The 22,691-nt window shown below is 33.8% G+C and overlaps 1 protein-coding gene across 3 annotated transcripts in view; it reads left to right on the top strand.

The window, feature by feature from the left end:
* The window catches only part of CSMD3 (CUB and Sushi multiple domains 3), a gene marked incomplete at both ends in the record, with an annotated part of 604,245 nt that overhangs the window by 443,640 nt on the left and 137,914 nt on the right, over positions 1–22,691 (top strand). For all 3 annotated transcript variants that reach the window (XM_082293775.1, XM_082293774.1, XM_082293773.1), the window contains one exon: positions 18,693–18,809. In XM_082293775.1, coding sequence (XP_082149901.1) covers positions 18,693–18,809 — 117 coding nt within the window. The remainder of the gene's footprint in view (positions 1–18,692; positions 18,810–22,691) is intronic.

Raw genomic sequence — 22,691 nt, 5'->3', positions numbered from 1 at the left:
AGAATAGATATTTTCACTTGTTTTTCTTATATTGCTTTTTCCTCCAGTTAAGAGTCAACGGAGCTTTGTAGTTATGTTGATATATTACAGTGTATTTGGACCACGTTATCAATGCTTTCCACTTTTGTGTGATTTACGTAGAGAAAAACAGAACTTTTATATAGATGTAAGAAAGATGATATCAGTTAATTAGCTTTCAGTTACACAGAGCTGGGAGAAAGAGTTGAAGAGATGACTTTAGCTCCTGAAAACCCGTCTCACCTACACAATAAAATTTGCATAGTAGAAGTCAGATTCCTCCATTCTGCAGTTTGTATTTTTGCAGCTCCATTGAAACTGATAGAGTTACAATGAAATATACATCTCCGTGTGTATGGGGGGGTTATTTAGTTAATTAATTATTTACAAGAAAAAATATTGAGCCTGTGAAGTCCCTTTATACCTGTAATATTTTGATCTAATATTTTAGGTGTGGAGTAAAAATAGTTTTTATAAAGTTGCCTATTACGCTCTCTAAATCTTTACATCTTTAATATCAAGTTAGAATCCAGGGGGGTTTTTTAATTCTTTTGAGCCATATTTAACCATATAGATTTATAGGGAGAGTGAGGCTGGTAAAAGGGAAGTACTACAAATTAGTATTTTCATTCTGTGCATATTTCACGCTAAGTAGGTTAAAGGAGAGGGAGGGAGAACCTCCAGCATTCCAGATGGCTCACAGCTCAAGGGAGATGCTTTATAGCAGATAGAACTGGTCTTGTAAAGAATCACAGAATTACAGAATATACTGAGATGGAAGGGATCCACAGGGATCATCGAGTCCACCTCCTGGCCCTGCACAGCACCAGGAGTCACATCTTGTGCCCGAGAGCATTGTCCAAACTCTTCTTGAACTCCGTCAGGCTTGTTGCTGTGGGTGCTCTCACTTGCCTGTGGAGCCTGTTCCAGTGAGTGCCCAAACACCCTCTGGGTGAAGAATGCTTTTCTAATATCCAACCTAAACCTCTAGTGACACAAATTCAGGCCATTCACTAGGGTCCTGTCACTGGTCACCACAAAGAAGAGCAGTGCCTGCCCATCCTCTTCTCCTCATGAGGAAGTTGTAACTGCAGTGATGTCTCCTCAGTCTCCTCTGGGTTCTCCAGGCTGAACACTTAGTGACGTCAGCTGCTCCTCATATGGCTTCCCCTCAAGGCCCTTCACCATCTTCACTGCTAAAAGCTGCAATTCTACCTTTATTCCCTAATAGCTGTTTTGACCTGGTATTACATTCATTAGGCATGACTTGCACTAGGTTGAAATAATTTTTTAAAATTACCTCAAACCTCTTTATTAAGTGTGGGAAGTGAACCAAATCATTGGCTTCATTCTTTTATGAACAGATGCTAAGATTATCTAGGCTAATATGCTAAGCTATTTGGTGTTTCACCATGGATGTTAAGAACCGGCTGTAATGAACATATGCAGATGCATTATTAGTATGATTTCTCATAGCTTCACCAACTATAGGTAATTTAAAATTTTTGGTAGCTAACAACAATTGTTTACAGAGTAGCAAAAAGCCCAGTAATGGGAAATCATGTTCATAACTGAAAGTGAAAACCTTTTTCCTACCAGAAAAAATAATTTATTGATCACTAAAACATTTTATTACATTTCATTACAGATGTTGAATCCTTGGAAATATTTGAATCCAGGCTTCAACATAACTCCATCTGTAAGATATATCTAACAATATCCAATATTTTTATAACTGCCTATGATAATATGCCTATGCCTATGATTTAGTTACTTTTTTTTTGGTACCATAACCAATTCAGAATATTCTTTAAGTTTCTTTTGATCTGTATTAACTTATTATGGCTATTTGAGGCAGCTCAGGTCAGGTTTATATCTGAAAAATTTAGGATAGAAGACTGCACAGAAAATCGTAATCATACTGCTTACTGTTCTGTAATATAATAAATGCTGACAACTTTTTCAGAAATCATTCAACATTACTTACTTAATCAGCATCTTTATAGGTCACATTTTTATGCACTTTTTATATAGTGACCATACGAAGAGCTGCTATTTAGCTCTATTTCAAAATTTGAATGAGGAGTAAGTTGGGCAGCTGCAAAAGCCAGAATATTCCTGAAGCTAATGAAGCTGAATGTTACTGTTGATGAGATGCTCTTTGTCTCTTTTATAGTTCCAAACTAATGGTCAGTTTAACCACTTAAGCAGCATACTTTGCTCGAAATTGTCATATGTTGACTACTTACAAGGCATTTCTCACTTTCTTTTTGCCCAGAACAATGTTTGTTTTGTAGGATCACATAGACAATGACCTGAATACTTAAAAGTAGAACTGAAATCAATTAGAATTTTGCTTTGAATACAGAAGTGCTATTTAAGTTCTTAGTACTCTGAAAAGTTAATTCTTAACAGCCAAACTTGAAAAATTGATTGAAAGTCCTTTGAAAAAATTACAAAGTATTTTTTATTTTATTTTATTTTATTTTATTTTATTTTATTTTATTTTACTTTATTTTATTTTATTTTATTTTATTTTTATTGTGATTGAACTATCTTCAGAGTACTTAATTTTTGTTCCCAAGCTTCCACTGCCCATTTCTCACAAATCTATATCCATTGCTTTACCAGTCCAAGCTTTCCTTCCATATAGTCAGTGGAGAGAGAGACAGTCTTCTTAAAAGGTCATCAAAGGGGATTCAAAGAGCTTGTTAAGAAGGTATATTTTCCCATTTGTGTCTGGAGTGCATTAAGAGGATTTAATCTGCTTGCATGCTCAGCAGGATATGACTTAGAGAAACAACATAGGAAATACTAGATCTAGAGAAATATCTGAATATACTGTGTGGAAGCAGTACTGTTTGAGCTGAAAGCATACAACAAACTCTACTTTGGAGGGATGTATGTGTTAAAATTTAGCACTTAGATGTCCAAGTAAAGGAGTAGGCGTCGAAGTCCTATAAACCTCACACTACAGATGCTTTTTGGTATGAGCACACTCATTATTCCTCCTCTGTGGAAAGGAGGCCATTGCACACCAAGAACTATCAAGTCAAAAAGCCAAAATGAGAAAATCTAGCTTCCACATAGTGGATTTTGCAGGTACTGACTAGAGATTTAGTTACCAGTAAATACTTCTGGGAGGGAGTAGCCTCCTTTTTCTGAACACACGCGACTGATTTTTTTACTGTAAAATGCGCAAATTGTTTTGTGAATAGGAAACAATATTAATATCTTTCTCTATGGCTATGCACACTGCTGGTATTTTGATGAAGACCCCAGGGTTTTTTCTAAATGTGATTGAGTTAAAATCTTAGCTTTTCTTAAAGATGTTCTTTTCATATCAGAAAAAGTTTGAAAATTTTACTGGAAATAACTATAAATATTAATAATTCTAGAAAGATTAGAAAAGAAAACTAAATGCAGACACATGCTTGTATCCGCAGCAAGCATTTCTCTTGAGTGTCTGACCTTTTGCATATACATTTGGAATTCATAATATGGCTTTACAAAGTCCATTGAATAATAGATGTTGTGTGTAATTATTCCAAGCTTTCATTTAAGAAGTAATAATGTCATATAATGGTAAGTATTAGAAATGAAGAAAGTTGTTAATTACAATGATCTTATTAAAATCATTTGCCAGAGAATCCTAATTCCCAATGAATTTAAGGGATTAGTTAAGTGGAGTGCATCATAAAACCAGGCACTTCATCTTCTTTTGAACTAAATCTGCAGCCAAATTTTTAGGAGCATAGTTTAATGAAGGAAACGTTAAAAAGAAGGAGAAATACTTTAAGCTATATAAAATAGGGTTTTTTTTCAGCTTTAATTTTTTATTTTCTTTGCTATAAAATAAATTATTTGAAATCAAGCTTATCTATTCAAGCCATAATTTTAAATAGGTTTGCTTATATGCAACTGTTAGTATGAAAAAGCATCTTGAATTAGCAGGGAAAACACAACTTTAATATTTTTGAAAATAACATAAATTATAAAATATGTAAATTAACTGACAGTTTCTACGTTGTTTGGCAATTAAAGTATACAAAAAGTACCAATGAAAATAGAGAATAAATTATGTGATCTTTTTTCTATTTTAGAATATTAAACACTGACGTTGTTTGTTTGCTTTGAATATGTAAATTTTCTACTAGAATATTGAAAAAATGTTACCTTAAAAAAAAAATTCTTTCATCATGTATTTTGAGGTGGAGAGAAAAACAGTTTTTAGCAGTAGTTTACATAAGTATGTGTTTGTTCCTGCATTTAGTGTTAGCACCATAGGTGCATGTTTTCCTTTGAAGATTTTTTCAAACAGACAAGGTGACTTCAGGGTATTCTGTTCTTAGAAGGAAAAATATATCCCTACCATTTATTCACACAGATAAGCGAATATTTATTTTCCAAAGTCTGCGAGACACTGAATTGGGACAGGATTATGTAGTATCAGTTAATAATCATGGTAAATTAATTAATCACTGGAATGAAAGAAACTGATCCAGTCATCTGCACTGGCTATAGCTGACAAATATGCATATTTCTAACTTAACCTCAGGCAGCAGTCAGAACGTCCTCACTCTTGTCTAATAAGACCTCAGTAATCAACTGGAAGAAGATTTATTAGGTGGAATATGCTGGTGGTTACATCCAAAAGACTAATTTCATTCTTTGCACAAGTTTTGCCATCTCCACATTGTCTGTGACGGTGGAGACCGGGGAATGGATGGTTCTGGGCAATAGAAAAAGACCTGCAATTAAGAGACTGCATTGTTTTAAAATTGAATTATATTTTGTTTTCCTTCTTGCCTGGGCTACATATAGCATTTTTGCCAACATACAATAGGAATGGTAGACAAGGACATTGTCCAGCTTAAAGAGGATAGCTCCCTCTTTTAGATCCCATGTTTCTTGACATTTAACTCAGAAGCTGATTGTGTTGCAGCTTTTTTTTTTTGCGGTGACACTCTTTTGAAGGAACAGTGTCTTCCACAACAAAATGTTACTCCTGGTTTTGAGGTTTTCACTGGAACCTTTTCATGATGTAGTTCTATTTTATACCATAAAGAGTAGTTGTGTGTGTCATGGGTTAGAAAGCATAGTCCTGGAAGTGTTCTTGCAAAGGGGTGCTTACAGCTACCTCTGTGACCTGAGAAGTTAATACAGAGCATCACACCACCATGCAATATACATTTTTGTATTCCATCTATTGCAGAAGTTGTTTTGTTGCTATGAATTTAAAAGATTACAATTTATTCGCTCTTGTAATGTACATTTTATATGTTTCTATTATTTTGTTAATCAATTGCTGACTTAGATGGTAGTTTAAAGCATTACTTAGGTGATATGCTAGGAAATACACTGCTTTGGTTTGTGGATGAATTTTTAATAAAAATAAAGCTATTTTCAGACATTAAGTTATATTTATATTTACAGTTGAGAGCAAATATAAGTAATGGAAGGCCAGAGAACATTAATTTCATTGATATTTTAATTATCTTCAGTTCAAATACTGGTGATTCAGTTAACACCTTTTATTTCAGCGTAACATAAAAGTATGAAATTAATAGAGAAGACAGCTGGCCTAAAGCAGAGCAGATTTGCTCAATGGGAGTAAATGTGACAATAGCATGCTCAAAAGGTGTCTGAAGTTTCTATAAAGCATTCAATTTGGACACCCTGGGAGGAAAGGAAGAGGAAAGTTTTTTTTTTTTTTACTTTTTATGGGGAATAATATCAAACTAAGGAAGCTCGTTGAAATAGATTTGAAGACAACAGCAAAAAGGTAACTATTTACTGGTGACCTGGAATGATGTAAAAACACCATCTTATAGTATCACTAATCAGAATCAAAATCTAAATGGATCACCAAAAGAGGTGATGAAACAACACAGTCAGGGAATCTAATAGAAATTAGGATATATATTTCAGGAGAATGAAACCCTGTTCAAATGTAGGTAGTAGAAAGTGTGGCCAATAGGGTTTTGAGAAAAAACTTTAAAACCTGATTTAGCCAGTAATACAGTTTTACAAAGATTAAAAAAATGAGGAACTTACTAAAGAGTCAACAGCAGGTCAAAGCCAAAAATATATTCAAGGCCAATGTTTTTGAAGGGAAGGAAAAATAAGTAACTTATATATTATGTTATATTTCTTATATTACCTTACTGAGGTAACAGGAGAGGTAGTGCATTGGAACCATTCCTTTGGCTTGAAGGAACCGAGTCAAAATAAAGAAAATCAATAAACAGAACCATAGCAAGTTGTTCGGATAAGGTAGTCTGTCTGTGTAGTTCTGAAAGAGATAGATATGAAGTGTTTGAAGCACAAATGTTGACCTTGAGGTTAGCCTTTTATCGAAGCAGTGGGAGGTGATGAACCTGTCAGAAATCTTCCTTGATGAGCAGTTGGCCAATTGCCACAGTTAAAAAATTGGTAGAGGTTATTTAAAAAAAGGAAAAAAGAAAAGTTGAACTGGGAGGCACATTGTTCAACATGCTGCAGAAAAATCAATATAACTTTTGAAGAAGAATGTGAATCTTTTGGGGATGTCTTAGAGCTCAACAGGCATATGAATGAAATTAAAAACAGTTGATACCATATCACTGAAGTTTTAAATATGTTTGGCAGTGTCCATGAAAAAAGATTATCTTTTAAGGGAAAAGCAATACAGTGCATTAGGATAATATTTAATTACAAGGTAAGATTTGAAAGTTGTTGATGTGATGTCCAGTTTATGTTATCTAAAAAAAAAAATCAATACAGGAAGGCTACCACAAAGATCCCATACATATTTTTTGTATGAATTTTGCTATCCAATACAAATTCACATAAAATTGAGATTACAAAGTTCACATCATCACAAAATTATATGGTATAATCATATCTAGAGTAAAATGCACAGAGTAAAATGTACATCAACTTCACTTCTGTTAAGTGCCTACAAAATGCTTATAGAAGAAATAACCCTAAGTATAGGCATGTGATGATAATTAGATTTTGGTTGTGAAGTATCACAGAATCACAGAATAGGTGATGTTGGAGGAGACCACAGAGGGTCACCTAGTCCAGCCTCCCTGCTCAAGCAAGGTCATCCCAGAGCACATGGCACAGGATTGTGTCTAGATGGTTCTTGAATATCTCCAATGAACAAGACTCCATAACCTCTCTGGGCAATCTGTTCCAGTGTGTGATCACCTGCACAGTAAAGAAGTTCTTCCTCATGTTCAGGTAGAACTTCCTGGCCATCAGTTTCTGCACATTGCCTCTTGTCCTGTTGCTTGCCACCACAGAGAAGAGCCTGGATCCGTCCTCTTGACACCCTCCCTTCAGATACTGATAGACAGTGATGTGGTCCTCTCTCAGTTGTCTCTTCTCAAGGCTGAACAAGCCCACTTCCCTTAGCCTGTCGTTGTAAGAGAGATTCTTCAGTCCAAGATAAATTATCTTGAAATCATTATTACTAGTCTTTTGCAGATTGGCAAAATTCTATCAGAATTATATTTAAGGATTTTTTTTTTTTTCACAGAGCATCCTAGCCCATAAGATATACTCTGATGAGGTAGCGTTAACAAAAAATAAACAACTATAACATGAAAGTCATATTTGCTTCTTGCCTGCAGATACAGGAGAGTCTATTTCTCAACACTCATAGTTCAAGGAAAAATAGAACTGGAGTTTTAAATATAGTCCCTATTGCAAGGAAATAAAACAGTCTTAAACTTCTGAGAAATGTAATTAAAAATCTTTCTTTCTAATACTGAGAAAAAGATCTGTGCATCATTCAATCTTCTGCTTGGTGATTTGAAATCTAGTAAATAAGATTCTCTGGGTTGCTGATCACTAGAGATACCAGTGACATGTCTGCAAGTTTCCCAGTTACAAAAGTTTCATGGATTTTTTTCTGTGTCTTTTGCATGTTTTAAATGTGAATTCTATATTATTTTATTTTATATTTTCAATTGGTATTTGGGCTCATAGCTGTTCATTGACCAGCTATTTTGACTTTTTTTAATAATTCTTTCTGACCCTGCTTTTCTTTCCTGTGTTTCAGGAGTCCCTGTTCCTAACTTTCTTGCTTAGTTTTATTTACTTCTAACCTGACTGTGTCTTTAATTATGGATAGTTTCAGTCTTTTGTTCTTCCTTCTTTTTCATTTTCTTAAGTCTGAGTTTGAAAAGTGAGGATTTCTATCTTTTCAAAGTTAATTTAAAAGTCTGTGTTGCAAACCTAAACAGCAGTGATAGAAAACAAAGCTGAGATTGAGTGGATTACAATGACCTCAGTGAATTTATCATTAACTGTCAGATCTCAGATTTAAAACTAAAATCATTAACTGTTCCTGCAGTTTCCTTTTAAACTGCTGATGCACACACACTCAAAATATTGAAAATCACTTGGAAACAAAGTTATCATCATTTGGAAACCTAAAGCTTCATTCTAGTATTGTAATAATATTTGCAGATGATTGGAAAAAAAAATTATTCTTTGTACCAGCTGTGATTCACTGCTAGTGCTTAAAAACTAATTTGGGTAAAAGAACATTCTAGAGACATGCAAATAGGCAGTATACAATAACATCAAGGGGTTTTGAATGGGCTCACTCATTACAGCCTCCCCGACCCTAAAATTGTGAAAGTCCTATTACCAAAACAGGATTCAGGAGCTGATATCACTTATGAGCTCTATAGTATTAAGTAGATTCCTTGTTCTGTGAAGTTTGAAATGAACTCGTAAAAGTTACTGAGTTCTAAGAAAGCTCATGATTTTAACTTTCAGCCTCACATTTTTTAGGTTTCTTCTTCTGCTTAGAAGCCGTCATCATGCTCTTTATCACATAATAGGAATGATTCCTAAACCAAATTAGTAATGAAATATCATTTAGATATGAAGAGTGCACAGATGAATAAATAAATAATAAGTAGGCTATATGGCCTTCAAAAAGAAAAAAAAATAAAAAAAGGAAGTTTCTTGCTGGGAGGGATGTTTATTTCTTGTGAAGAGATGTGTAAATCCTTACACATTTTTGATTCATATTTTCTAAAGCATCAATGTCTCAATTCTGCTATTGTAGCTAAAATGTGTTAAGCTTTGCTAATCTCTGATTTATTTTTACTTCTACACATCTGTCATATAATGCTCTTTTCCTCTTGCTGTCTTAATATACTTGAAAGACTCTGAAACGGTCTTTCCCAGAAGACTGCCAATTTTATTTTCTCTTTTTATTCATTTAGTATGTTGGCAGTTAAATTGTTTTTAAATGATTGTTCTCATTCCCTCAGAAGTTCCTTAAATACCATGTCAAGTCTTTTCTGCAGACAGTTGACTTGAAAAGCATGTTTAAACTTTTATTTAGTTACTTTTTTTCAGCTGTGGAAACTAACACTGGTGTGCTCTTTCAAAGGAATGAAGCTGTGCTGTGGCACAGACTGACTGCAGAGACCTATTCCATCTCCATTTATTATAAGCAGAGACTGTTTCACTGCAAAGAATTTTATTCTAGCACAAAAGATGCTAGAAAACATTTTCTCCTATTTGATGGCTCCATTCTCAGAGCCTCCTACTTGAATTCAATTTTATTGGCAAAAGGAAACAAAACATTACTTAAATGAAGGAACACAACCTTATTAAGTGGGTGCTTCTGCAGTAACCGACTCCTAGAAAGGTATCACCTGGAGTTCTAATGGTTTTATCAACTGGAGCAGTGGGAAACATGAATGAGAGGAGAAACCTCACCATCCTCCAGCTTGCATGGGAACACCAAGACAGGGAGAACTCAGATCCAACCCCTTGTCTTAGAGGCAAGCAATATAAGAAGTTTTCATCAGCTGCACACAATTCCTTCAAAAGTTAAGAAAAATATTAATGCAGTAAACATCACTTAAGATTCTAGAAGACTATACCACACTGGAAATTAATTTAATCCACTGCTCTCTGTTGAAAGAAAGCTGTCTTTCAGAAAGCTATTTCTTGCACTATTAGCAAAAAAAATTAAGAATTAAGAATAATAGTTGTCTGCAATTTAGTTGTTTTAGATTCAAAATTTATAAATGCATCTCTTAAACAGGGATTTAAAAATTCCTATAATTTAAGACTAATTTTAATGTGGTTATTTTTTAGTTTTATTTATTAATTATTAATATATGAACCATATTTATTTGGTATCTGATTATGCTATGGAATATTTTGACATTTACATGCCACAGGCCTTGATAATAAATAATTCATGATGTGTAGCTCTATCCTGACATTTAAAAATGGAATCATTATATAGAATTAGATTTTGGGTTATAAAATTGGAAATCTGACTCTTCAAATTTCCTTTAATATTCTCTCTAGAGCTTTGACAATTCAAGTAAGAGCACACTATTTTGCATTTATGCTTGTTTACTTTATTGCTCGTCTAAAATGGACTTGAATTTACTCAGATAGGGCAGAAACAGAAATATATCTAATTTTCAGCTAATTGCATTTTTTCTGAAAAATATAGGAAAAATAAATAAGGAATAAATAATTTTGCAAACTGATAATATTTTGGGTATTTGAATAACAGCCAATATTACGAAAGAGCTATCAGATGTGAACCCATTCTAAACCACAAAAAAAAAAAAGTAGTATTTTGTCCTTCTGCCACATCTCAGTTTCTGTTAAAAAAGTTCATTTCATGCTTTTCTTACACTTGGCTAAAATGAGTAAATTTAGTGCACTACTTTTAAGCAACAGATGATTTCAGCACTTGAGAAAACTATACGGAACTTTTGAAAACTCTGTGCACCACAGTTCCTTAAGGAAAAATTAATATAATTGAGATTTGTAACTAATCATTAAATTGAGAGCAAATATTATTTCTAAATTTAGGTTTCCCCTGAAAATAAAAGTGTATCTTATAATCAGCTGTATAAAATCTGCTTTTTGTACCTTCAGAAAAACATCTGGTTTTGTTTAAAGGATTTAAAGAAACAGAAACTGAATATACAAAGTTATTTGGTTCTGGTGGTTTTAAAAGTAAAAGTTGATGAACAGTTAAATAAATTCACATAGAAATAATTTGATAGTGTGTTTGATTGCATTTTACGTATTTATATAAACTTTATGTATTAACATCAAAAACACTGCTAAATTTTCTGCTGCTTATCTTTATTTAAAAGAAAGAGGTACTTTCCTCTTGAAATGTACTTCTTAAAATGTACCTAATTGTTTCTCTGCTAATTATCTGCTATACAGATTCTGATCTCTTTTTCTTCTTACAAGACACATTTTATTGATTATACATCTTTTAGAAAACTTTGAAAATAGATGTAGGTTCTTGGTTTTCTGGGTTTTTTATTTTAAGAATTGCCTTTAGGTGTTTTCCCATTTTGTACTTTTTTATTCATAATCTTTTTTCTTTATGAGTTTCTCTTCTAGAATCACACTATTTCTTTCATTTGTGGGGTAGCACTGCCAGCACCAAGAATATTGAAAAAACTTCCTTGTTATCCTAGTCAATTAATATAGATAGATCCATAACCAATTATAATAAATATTGGCTCTTGTCTACTTTGATATTCGTAACCCATTGTGACAGATGTTTATATCTCTCTTTCTTCAAGGAATCACACAAAAATTCATTAACTTCTCAAAAGTAGTTATGAGAATATCTCAAATTAATTTATTATATTGGAATTGCTGGCGATTATTTCTCTAATCTTTATCTAAATCTACCACATCTGCAAAAAGTGACCAGACTGCCCATGTTCTCATTCTTCTATTTTGGAGACTAAAGTCCCACTAGTATTTCAAAACTTTGTGCTAATATGATAGTAGAACTTGATTTTTTTTAAAATGGCAAAAACTTGATGTGATGTTTTTGCTGAGACTTTACTGCTCTTATATGGAACAGAAATGTTACCTTCTATGTCTACATTAAAGCCTAGGTTAGAGATATCTTTCTTTACAGCACTGTTGTATTGAAACTCAAAATCTATCTTTGATCTGTTAAGTTTTTCTGCAACAGTTGCTAGCTGCTTTTGATCTTGCATTTCTACATTTGCTAATACTTTTTTTTTAAATTTCAACGTAGAATTTCTCTGGGATTTTTAGTTTGGGTTTGGTGGGGTTTTTTTTTGTTATTGTTTTGGATTTTTTGGGTATTTTTTGTTGTTTTGTTTGTGTGTTTGTTTGTTTTGAGATAATGCCATCATTTCCTCAGTTTCTGTTAATGATTCAGGGCCTGCTTTAGTAAATTTCTGAATTCCTGAGGGGATTTTGCCTCTGTTTCAACTAACCACATCCAAATACTTTTACATATATTGGCCTGAGTTTCTCTCTCATTTTTTACATCAGTTTTGATGGCATAGTTAAACTCTGTTGTGAAGACTGAAGAGACCACAGTATGGAAATCTTCTATATTCTTCATTATATTTTTTTTTTTTATATACTGCTTTTCAACCTTATGATGTTGCACTGTCTCTCTCTCTCTGTATTTTTTGGTGTCTTTTTTATTTCTGATGTATTTCTGCTTTTCCAAGTAGCAACTAAAACATACATTTCTATATCAGATTTTCTTTTATATATTCATTGTATTTTCAAAGCAGCTTTAGGTGCTTAATCAGCTTCACATTTACAGACTGATATCCACAATAAATATACCTTTAATTTTGAACTTTAGAATAAATATCTACCATTCTTATATGTTAAAGTGTCCTCTGCATGACTTTCAAAATTATTTTATATCTAGGAGATGATATATCAGTCACTATATTTGTTTTCTTTTTACCTATAACCACTACAAGAAATCATTGCAACTGAAAATCTTGTAATTGGACTACAAAGGATAAATGGAATGATATTGTATTACATGAGATTAGGAAAAAGAGCATACCATGATTTAATGTATGTGGAAGTTTGGGCTGGTATACAGTTAATTTTCTTCACAGTAGCTAGTAGGGCTTGTTTTGGATTTTTGCTGAAAAAAAAAAAACCAACAGAGGGTTTTCATTACTGCTGAGCAGTGTCTACACAGAGTCAAGGCCTTTGCTGCTCCTCATACCATCCCACCAGCGAACAGGCTGGAGGGGCGTAAGAAGCTGGGAGGTGACACAGCTGGGACAGCTGATCCCAAATGACCAAAGGGACATTCCATACCTTATGGCATCGTGTTCAGCAATAATATAGGGGGACAGTTGGCCTGGGGCCACTGATCAGTAACTAGCAAGATACTGGTTGCTTGATGGTGAGCAAGTGTTTTCATTTGCATTACTTGTTTTTTTGTGGATTACATTTCTCTGTTATTGTCCTTTTCTTTACAATTCCCGGTTTTACCCTTTCAGTTCTCACTCCCCCAACAGGAGAGATGAGCAAGCAGGACTGTGTGGTGTTTAGTTTCCAGCTGGGGTTGAACAAAGATAATATATTAAATTTTATGAACATAAATCGCGTCACTATGTAATTATTTTTCGGAACCTACTCACTTAGATGAATTGAATACTAGGTATCTTAGACTGGATTTTGAACAGTGACCAGTTTTTAGATAAAAAGTCAGTATCTCATTACCAGTTCTTCAAGGAATTTTCCCCTCCTTTTTCAGACTGTATGCACAGTTTTTCTTATTTTCTGATTGTATTTGTAGCTTTGTAATGAAATTTATCTGCATGACATAAAGCCATAATGTGCCATTCATTTTTAAGCCGTATTTCCCATTAATTCCATTGAGAACTGCTGCTTAAAAATGGATGGTGCAATATTGCACTTAAATCTGCAAATACAATTAAATTATATTAGATCTTAGCTGTAGGAGCTAGAAAGTAGGTGATCTGAAAGCAGGAACAGGAATTAAAAACTTCAAGCTGCATAAAACAATATTTGATAGCAAAAATACTAATTTTTTTAAAATGTTAAGAAATTTGACATTGATTCTTACTTTTATGTAGTACATTCTTCACTTTTTTCCTAATAAACTTTCACCTCATGCATCCTTTCTTTTGGTTAAACTGCAAAGGCCTGATGAAAAACGTATCAGCAATAAGCACATGACTGGGGAATTTAACCCTGTATTGTTTTGCTAGAGGCACAGGAAATTTGACTTTATAGTGGTAGTTAGGCATAGATTACAAGAATCTGTTGTTCTGCTGGGTGATTTTCCCTGTGTGGTTTTCAACTACATTTCTTTTACAACTACTGAACGCTGAAATTTGAGAAAAGGTGTCACTCAGATGGTAATGCATTTTATATTGTATTCTCTACTTACTAATACACTGCCATAATGAGGTAGAATGTAGTTCTTTGACAAAGGTACATGAATACTAATGATCAAGGTGGGTAATCTTCCAGAAAAATGCTTGCCAATTTACATACAGAATAGGTGATACTTCGTTGTTTTTGTGATCAGGTTTTTCAAGGGCTACAGGGGATGCTATTTTACAAGGCAAGATGCCATTAAAGTTCAGCACACACACAGGAACTTCTTGCCATTAATGCTGCAAATGTTTCAAGGAAATAGTGTAGTGAGCAATCATTATCACACTCTTACCATACTCAAGTCCCTTGCTTTCCTAGTAGTGCTCCATTGCTGACCCTGAAAAGCAGGACAAGGACAGCATACTGCATAACATTTTTGTGAATAAACTAGAATAAGCTAGAGCATAAATAAATACATAAGGGAATACAGTATTTCAGAGTCTAAGCAAACATTATTAAAAAATAATGAAATACTATTGGAGAATTACATTAGAAAATATCACTTGTCTCCTGAGGGGTTTTTTTGCTGGTTGGTTGGTTTGTTGGTTTATTTTATTCTGCAGGATGTTTTACATTCCCAAGGGAATGGTTCTCAGCATTTGTTGCACTTTTTTGTTTGTTTAAAAATTTATATTTGGGGTGTGAAGGGTTTGCTAGTTTTTTACTAGAGGTAGACTTTTCAATGCAGAGAATAATAATTAGACAAGTTGATTTTCACAACTTATAAGTCTTTGACTTTGTATTCATAAGGAAACAAAAGAAAATCCTTGCACTATGAAACTGGAACAAAGGCAATGAGACATACTTAGTTGAATTAAGCATAAGTGAAAGTCAATGGCTAGCATGGTATAGTGGAACTTTTACATCCATCTAAGCAACTTGGTGCTAGCTGTTTTCTGGGGGCAAAAATATATTACATATTTGCATCAAGTTAATGTTTTCAATTCACTGTATCTATGGTTTCATGTTCATCTTTGATTTCTGAGCATTAATATTCAGTGTTGGTTAGGGTAGAATCTTCTCTTCTTGAAACTTCCTGGCATTTTAAATTAAACGTTTCCCAAAATGCAAGGAAGGAAATATAATCAGTGAAGTCTATGAGTTTACAAAAATATCAAGCAAACCTCTTTCTCCTCCCTGATGCATTCAGAAATGTCTTGGTGGACCGTCTGGCTGCTATAAGAGCTAAATGATTTATTGACTAATGATTTATGAAATTTAGCATTTTCTCAGCTTGTAAAGGTCAGCTGGTCACATATTAAACCAACTTCCCTTTATACTAGTTGTTTTTGAGACCCAGGAATGTGAATTCTTCTGAAGATAGAATCATTACAGAAGCAGTTGGAAAATAAGGGACACAATAAGGGAAAAGGTAAACTCAGAAAAGGCAGAGTGAAAAAGTCCAGAATGAGAAGACCAAGAACAGAAATTCAGGGAAAGAAGTACTCAACACAGGTATTTTGTTCTTGCTGCTGATTAAGTGTTGCATATGTCAGAGTGACAAATAGTTCATGTCTAATGCCAGTCTGTACTGAGCACATTGTTGCAAAGGCTGCAGACAACTCTTGTTGAAGGACTTTGCACCTAAAAGATCCTCACTGGAAATCCTGCTTCAGACTTGTCCTGTTTCTCTTCTCCCCTTGTGTGAGCAGATATATGCCAGCTTGTCTTGTGTGAACATATATATCCCCATTATAAATCCAGTGCAGATGTATGTTGCTTTCATGGAGTTCAGTGCTTGGGAAAATTGTTTAGATGTTTCAGTTAATCTGTCATATAAACATTTTAATTATCAACTGTAAAAGAAAATGGTATTACATTCACCTTTTAGAGACTTGGAAGTTATTTTAACCATAATTCAGTATTTAGGAGAACTCTTGGAGTTTTGAAGGTGCTAGATTTTTTTCTTTTTTAATTTGCAAAAATTTTTGGGTTTAATCACCTTTAGAGATTTATAATCATTTGTCAATTAAATTATTTTGTGACTTTTTTAGCACCAGCTGTCATAAACACTACTTTTCAAGTATCATGACATATTTTGTCTAGATCTATACATAGTTAAATATATTATGCTCTGGTTTAAGCATACTAGTGCAAGAACCCTTTTTTACAATTAAGATAATGCCTTTACTAATTGCATAACCTGTAAGAATAAAAAAGAATCAGGGTATAAAAACCCTTTATTTTTCTTTATAGGTAAAGGTCCACTGTATGCTGAGGACTATATTTAGCTCTTAATTTTATTTTAGGTATTGTTTTTGTGTACTAACACTTCAAGTTTCATTAAGGGTGAAATTCTCTTCCTTTTTGTGTCAATGCTATTGACTTTAGTGTAACTGTAGTTTTACCCTAAATTTGCACATTATTTATATCTGCTGATTAGGAAGGTATAATAATGATATGAGTGCTGGAGTGGGACAGTGATACTGGTCTTTGTTGCTTAATTATTCAACTCACAAACAGTGAAGAGGGAAATGGAGTTAGGGATAAGTTTTTTTGGCAGTCTTATTTATTTTAATGCTTTTGTTGCTTATATTCTTTTCTGTTTCATCCAAAATCTGGAACAGAAAATCTTGAGTACTTACAAGCTGGTAAGCAGATCTGTTTTTATCACAAATATTCACCGCATTTAAATAGTGAAGATTTTTTACTTTGTGTTTTTTCAATAACTCAAGGCAAATAAGTCTCTGCAAATGAAGCTCACCCAAGACACTTACTACTTCTTGGAAAAAGTCCCAATAGTTCTATTATCAAAATACATTTTGACAAGAAATCGTGAATTTCTGATGTTTCACATGGTGGTGGACTGGGGGAAGGCACTGAGATTATTCTTTTAGCCATAGAGAACAATCCTCCGTGTGTACGTGGCAGTCGGTGCTTACTCCGTGTGTCAGGGCGTGCGCCCATCCTGTGTATGAGCATCACCCAGACCGCATCCTGGTCTGGGTCCTGACGGATTTGCTTAGCTCTGATATATGTGCCACATCTTCCACATGCATACACATGTGCACAAGCAAAAGTCAAGACCCTTCTGTTGACATATTTCAAATACCATGACTTTCACACCAGCCCATTAAATCATTTCCAAATTGTGTATGCAAACTGGAGCAATAGGTGCCATCTGCTCCTGTTTCAGATACGCAGTCTGTCAAACTCTGTAGTTACACCCTACTGAAAGGAATCCATGCTAATGCAAATTGCAGAAATCTCAAAATGATGAGGCCCACTTGCTACATTTTAAAGATGTGTTCTTTTCATGGTATACTCCACCAAATATTTTGTGTGAATTAAGTAAAAGTAGTTTTAAAATATATGATTTGTAGCTACACTATAAATATCTTGTATTTAGTATGACAAGCACTGAGAAAGTCTTCTGAAATAATAGTAAGAAAACCATCTTTTTTTATTTAATACAATTCATGACTTATTAATGTTTTGATAAAATACCACAAAAACACCCAGATGTGTTTAGCAAATGAAACATTGAGTACTGCTTCATTTATAAATTCATGTCTCAACAGGAAATAGATTTGTTAAATAGACAAGTTAGTACTAAACTCATTAAAAATGTTTTATAGTCCAAAAGAAAAAAAAATATTCTAAAGAGATGCCATAGTCTTGAAAATTGATTAGGGTAAAATCTAAATTTAAGCCCTAAATTACTAAGTCTGTGTGAGAAGCAGGTAATAACATAGGAAACCACTAACACTGAATAATGGTTCATATATATGGACCTGTACATCTGATGAAAAAAAAAAAAGAAATAACACTGTTTCTTGCTTGACAGTTTTGAATAATGCCAAATACTAGGTTTTGTTGTAAACCTTAGAAAAATAAATTATTGTGGTAAAAAGGATTTGTATCTATCTGCCATTTTATCAACTATTATAGCTGTGGTAGCATAAACATGATGTTTCTGTGATAAAGAAAAGTATGTGCTCATAACTTTATATATATAAAGTTATTAATAACTGAGATATAAGTAAGTGGTACATCATGTTCAGCCAAGAAATCCTGACTTCCTTATTTCAGGAGTTGCACACATTGTTTTGCATTATGAGTCTATTGGCATGAGTTAGAATTTACTAGTGTGCAAAAGGGCTGTATAATCTATGCTCTTATCATAGTATAAAGCATCATATGAATGAATAATAGATTTGTATTCTGTAAATAATAGCATACTGCATCTAAACCACATCATTATTTTTATTAAGATGGTTTATAAATTGTAAAGGAAAAAAAAAATTGATCTGGAAAACTGCAGAGTGCCATCAATTCTCTTTTGATATATGAGAAAATTGCACATACTCGGTATGTCACAGGATGTACAAATTTAATCCAGTGTTGAAGTGTAATAAAACTTCCTGTAATAGCATGTACCAACATACAACAAATCAATTTAAACTTATTTTTTAATGATATTACATTTTTTAAAAATTATTATCTTCACTTTCTAGCACCCTGTGGAAGCCGATCAACAGGTTCTGAGGGGACTGTATTATCACCAAACTACCCCAAGAATTACAGTGTTGGTCACAACTGTATTTACTCTATCACTGTTCCTAAGGAATTTGGTAAGTATGTCTGGTCTCATTCATATCTTTTTGTTACATGGATACTTTCAGCAATTCTGGATGATTTGTATGGTTGCTTTTACATAAAAAATAGTAATGTGAAAAAGCTGTTTTAAGCTGATACTTCTATTAACACTTTTATCAATTTATAGTGCATTATTTTCTCAAAACCCTTACATTTGTCTTTATCTTTTGAAATTAGTGTTCAGTATTTTTGTTTCACTGTGATTAATAACATGTAACTTAGAATATTACTGTGATGCTAACCAAATATATTAGCGGTACCACTTCAGGTTTCTTTTCACCCAAGGTGAGGTGCCTACACTCTAGAAAGTTAAGCATAGCTCCAATAAGTCCATATAAGCAGGGGAAGCAATGTTTATCTTAAATATTTGGTACTGTTGCTTTTTTAAACCCTTGGCTTCTCTGCATCATGAGGCAATGGCATAGTCTTTATTGACAAATGAAATTAGAGCAGCATGTGACTGCCTGTTTTTTGTAGATTCTCTGAACCGCCATCAAAACTTCACTGCCATGCTAACATTTTTTCTGTTGACTGGACAAATATTTTAATAACATCTTCTGTCCCATACAAAGACAGGGCTTTTACAGCACTGTTTTATCTCCCTGGATTTATGAATTATTTTATCTCACTTTATTATTAAACAATGTCTATGATAACAGCTGATGGTTTGTTGTTCACTTTTACTTCTTGGTAAACAGTATGCCACATATTGAGTATCATTTAAGCTTTAAATATCCATGCTTTCGATTTATGTTTGGATAAGCAGGACTTCATTCTGACCCATGGCTCACCTTTCAGTTTATCAAATAAGAGGTGCCTGGGGACGGGGATGGGTATTTATTAACCTTCCTTCATGTTGATTCTGAAAACATCTTAGCCAAATTAAAGACAGTGCTTCAGCTGCAATGTGTCCATCTGCCATACTCATGATATCTGGACTCCCTCAATATCCAATTACCTTGTTCTTGTGTATAGTGTCGAGGTGCATAGACTACTACAAAATAAAAAGGTTTTTAAAAGTATTGGCTCCTAAGTCATGCTACTCTCTCCTTATTCCTCAAATATTCAGAAAAAATTAAACACATTTGTACAATTCTTGATTTATTTCTAGCTGTTAGAAGCATGTGCTATTGACACAGCTAATTGTTTTTAGATAAACTGAATTTTATATCCTTCCATTTTCATCAAATCTGAAGTTACTGATTTGATATCAGTACACTGATAAGTCTTAGTTTATGAAACAGATATCAACATGTAAAACCTTAAAATTACTACAGTAAATGATTCAAAATGTTAGTTCTTTGTACTTCATATTTTTGACATTCTGGTTTGAAATGTAGTTTTGTGATTTCCAGAAATGAAGCCAGATTTCCCAAAACAACACATAGAAATGGGGAAAATCCTACTGCTCTGCATAGTATTTGGAATAATTTGAGAAATAGTTGTTTTCTTATATACTAAGCATGATAGTAACAGTGTTAAGGAATTCTGTTTGACCGTTTCACAGTGATTAGACAAAAAAAACACTGATGCAAAAAAGTGGTTTCGATATGCTTAACCTTAGCATACAAGGATTTGGTGACACATTGCGGAATGTAAATTTGATAGGATAGCTAAACTTTTTTTATGTCCTACCTTGGGATAGACCTTTGCTTTTTTTTTCTTGTATTTAAATAGTGTATTTTGACAATTAGTTCAGGTACCTGTAGAGTATACCATGGATCTTATTTGATCCATTGTTCTCTGCATGCAGAAAACAAAAATGCCTGTGTGTTGAAAGAGAAAGGTAGAAAACACATCTGGTAGTAACCACTCAAAAAGAGGATGACATGACACATTGAAACATGCTAAAACAAATATTTCCATTTTAGCTGCTTTTTCTGATGATACTCCTACAGTAATAGGAAGCAGAATTCCTTGAACCCAAAAGCTCAGATTTTAAAATCTGAATCTTTCTTTGAATTGTACACTGGTGAACAATTTTTTTGCAAGTTATTAATATAGATTTTTTCCTGACCTGTGCTCTCCTCTAATCTATCATTACTAAAATTATTCCAGTAAAAACTATTAAGAAAGGTAAAGTAATTCTGATAATTGATTTAACTGAAGTTTTTTACATTCAATAAAATTATTTGTCTTGGTCTAAAATTTTACCATATGAGTAATGAGTGTTTTATCTAATAGCTTTTATCTGTCACTCATCAAAATGTATTTAAGTACAGTTGCAGAAAAGAATAGCCATAAAATTTTTATTCTGAGCTTTTTCAGATAAATTTTAGGCAGTAGGAACTTTGTTCCTGTAACCTGGGTCCTGACAGATGACATTGCATTAAGAAAAGAGTCTCCACTTGCAATGCTTGCTATGTAGGGATCACTCACTGACAAGATGGTTACAAAAAAAATCTGGACTTTGTGGAAAACCACAACAAATTTCACTTTCAATTCACTTGGTAATATACATCACATCATGTAGATTTGACAGAGATGATTCACAACAACAAAGAGTCAAAATAACCTTTTTGAGAATGAAGGGGTACTCCAGCAAAGCTGCTGAGATTAAGATAATTTAAAAGTAATTTTCCTAAAGAAAACAGCAACAAATCTGTAACCATCTCCATGGCTCCAATTTTCAATGTGAAATATAGCAATCAAATATTTGCTGATTGGAAACTCTTCAAGAACTGTTTTGGCGTCTGATACAGTAAATGAGAACTTATAACAAAGAACAGTTAAGAGGAAAAAAAGTGAAAACCTGGTTGTTGTGTTTCTGTTGTTTGGTAACATGTCGCGACCTTTCCAAAAGCGCCTCCAAGAAAGCCTCTTGGTGCAGCCAGCACACTGGCACACACACACACACACACACACACCCCCACCCTGGATAGCCAGCTAAAACAGTCCGACGGTGAATGAACAGGAAGAGTTTTCGCATAGGGTTTTACAGGAGAGATTTGATGCACCCGCACTCATGCGAGGTTTCAGAGAAGTTCCGGGGTAGAGCAATGGGGGGTCCAGGGTAAGAGAACTAATCGAGAAACTCTGAGGACGTATCAGGTAACAACAGTTGTGGCAGCCAACAGAGCCAACCAGGGGAGCAGAACTGGGGTACATTAACAGAACAGAACAAAGCATTCTGGGGAAGCTTTTCAGTCACCACAAGCTGGAAAGGAGCCTAGGACTTATCCCACCATAGGACTCCTTTCGTTCCTTCTCCAGCAGGCCCGCCAGCCTCCACACCTGGTCAATATAGACAAAACCCACGAACAATGTAATAGCATATTCAGTGTGTAGAAGGGAACTCATTGGCCTGGATTAGTTTTTGATGGACTGAAAAGAAAACCTATTTCATATGCAGCTTCTCACGTTCTCAAGTCAAAAATTCGTTGGGAAAGTCATTTCAATGTGGACTTTTTCCCAGTGTTTCATTATTCTGTCATGCAGAATCACAGCTGTAATACTTCATACCATGACACTTTAAAGCTACAAGATAAATGATTCACAAAAGCACATAGTGTGCCACAGGCAAAATCTTTTGTAAACATGGAAGACTCAGCTTCTTTGACATGCTCCCACTGATATTTTAAAGTGGTGTAATGATTGTTAATTGTTCAACCCTGAAGTACAGCTTTAGTTGCAATTAAAATGCAGATGTTTGAGATTTTATTTTTTTTTCCCTGATGGACATGACCTAATTTGTATGCTCTACTCTGTATAATGGTGCCATCTATTCTTCTTAAAATAATGTTTTTAACAGTAAAACAGATTTTATATTGGCCAGCCTTAGCAAATGGCTTTCCTTTTTGTTAGAGCAAAAAGATAGATTGAACATACACACTAAGGTATATAAGTGTGGCTTTGAC

Source organism: Coloeus monedula, assembly GCF_965178545.1.
Source record: "Coloeus monedula genome assembly, chromosome: 1".
NCBI classification, from domain to species: Eukaryota; Metazoa; Chordata; class Aves; order Passeriformes; family Corvidae; genus Coloeus; species Coloeus monedula.
Note: the sequence above shows the minus strand (reverse complement) of the source record. Positions and strands in the feature narration are given on the sequence as shown.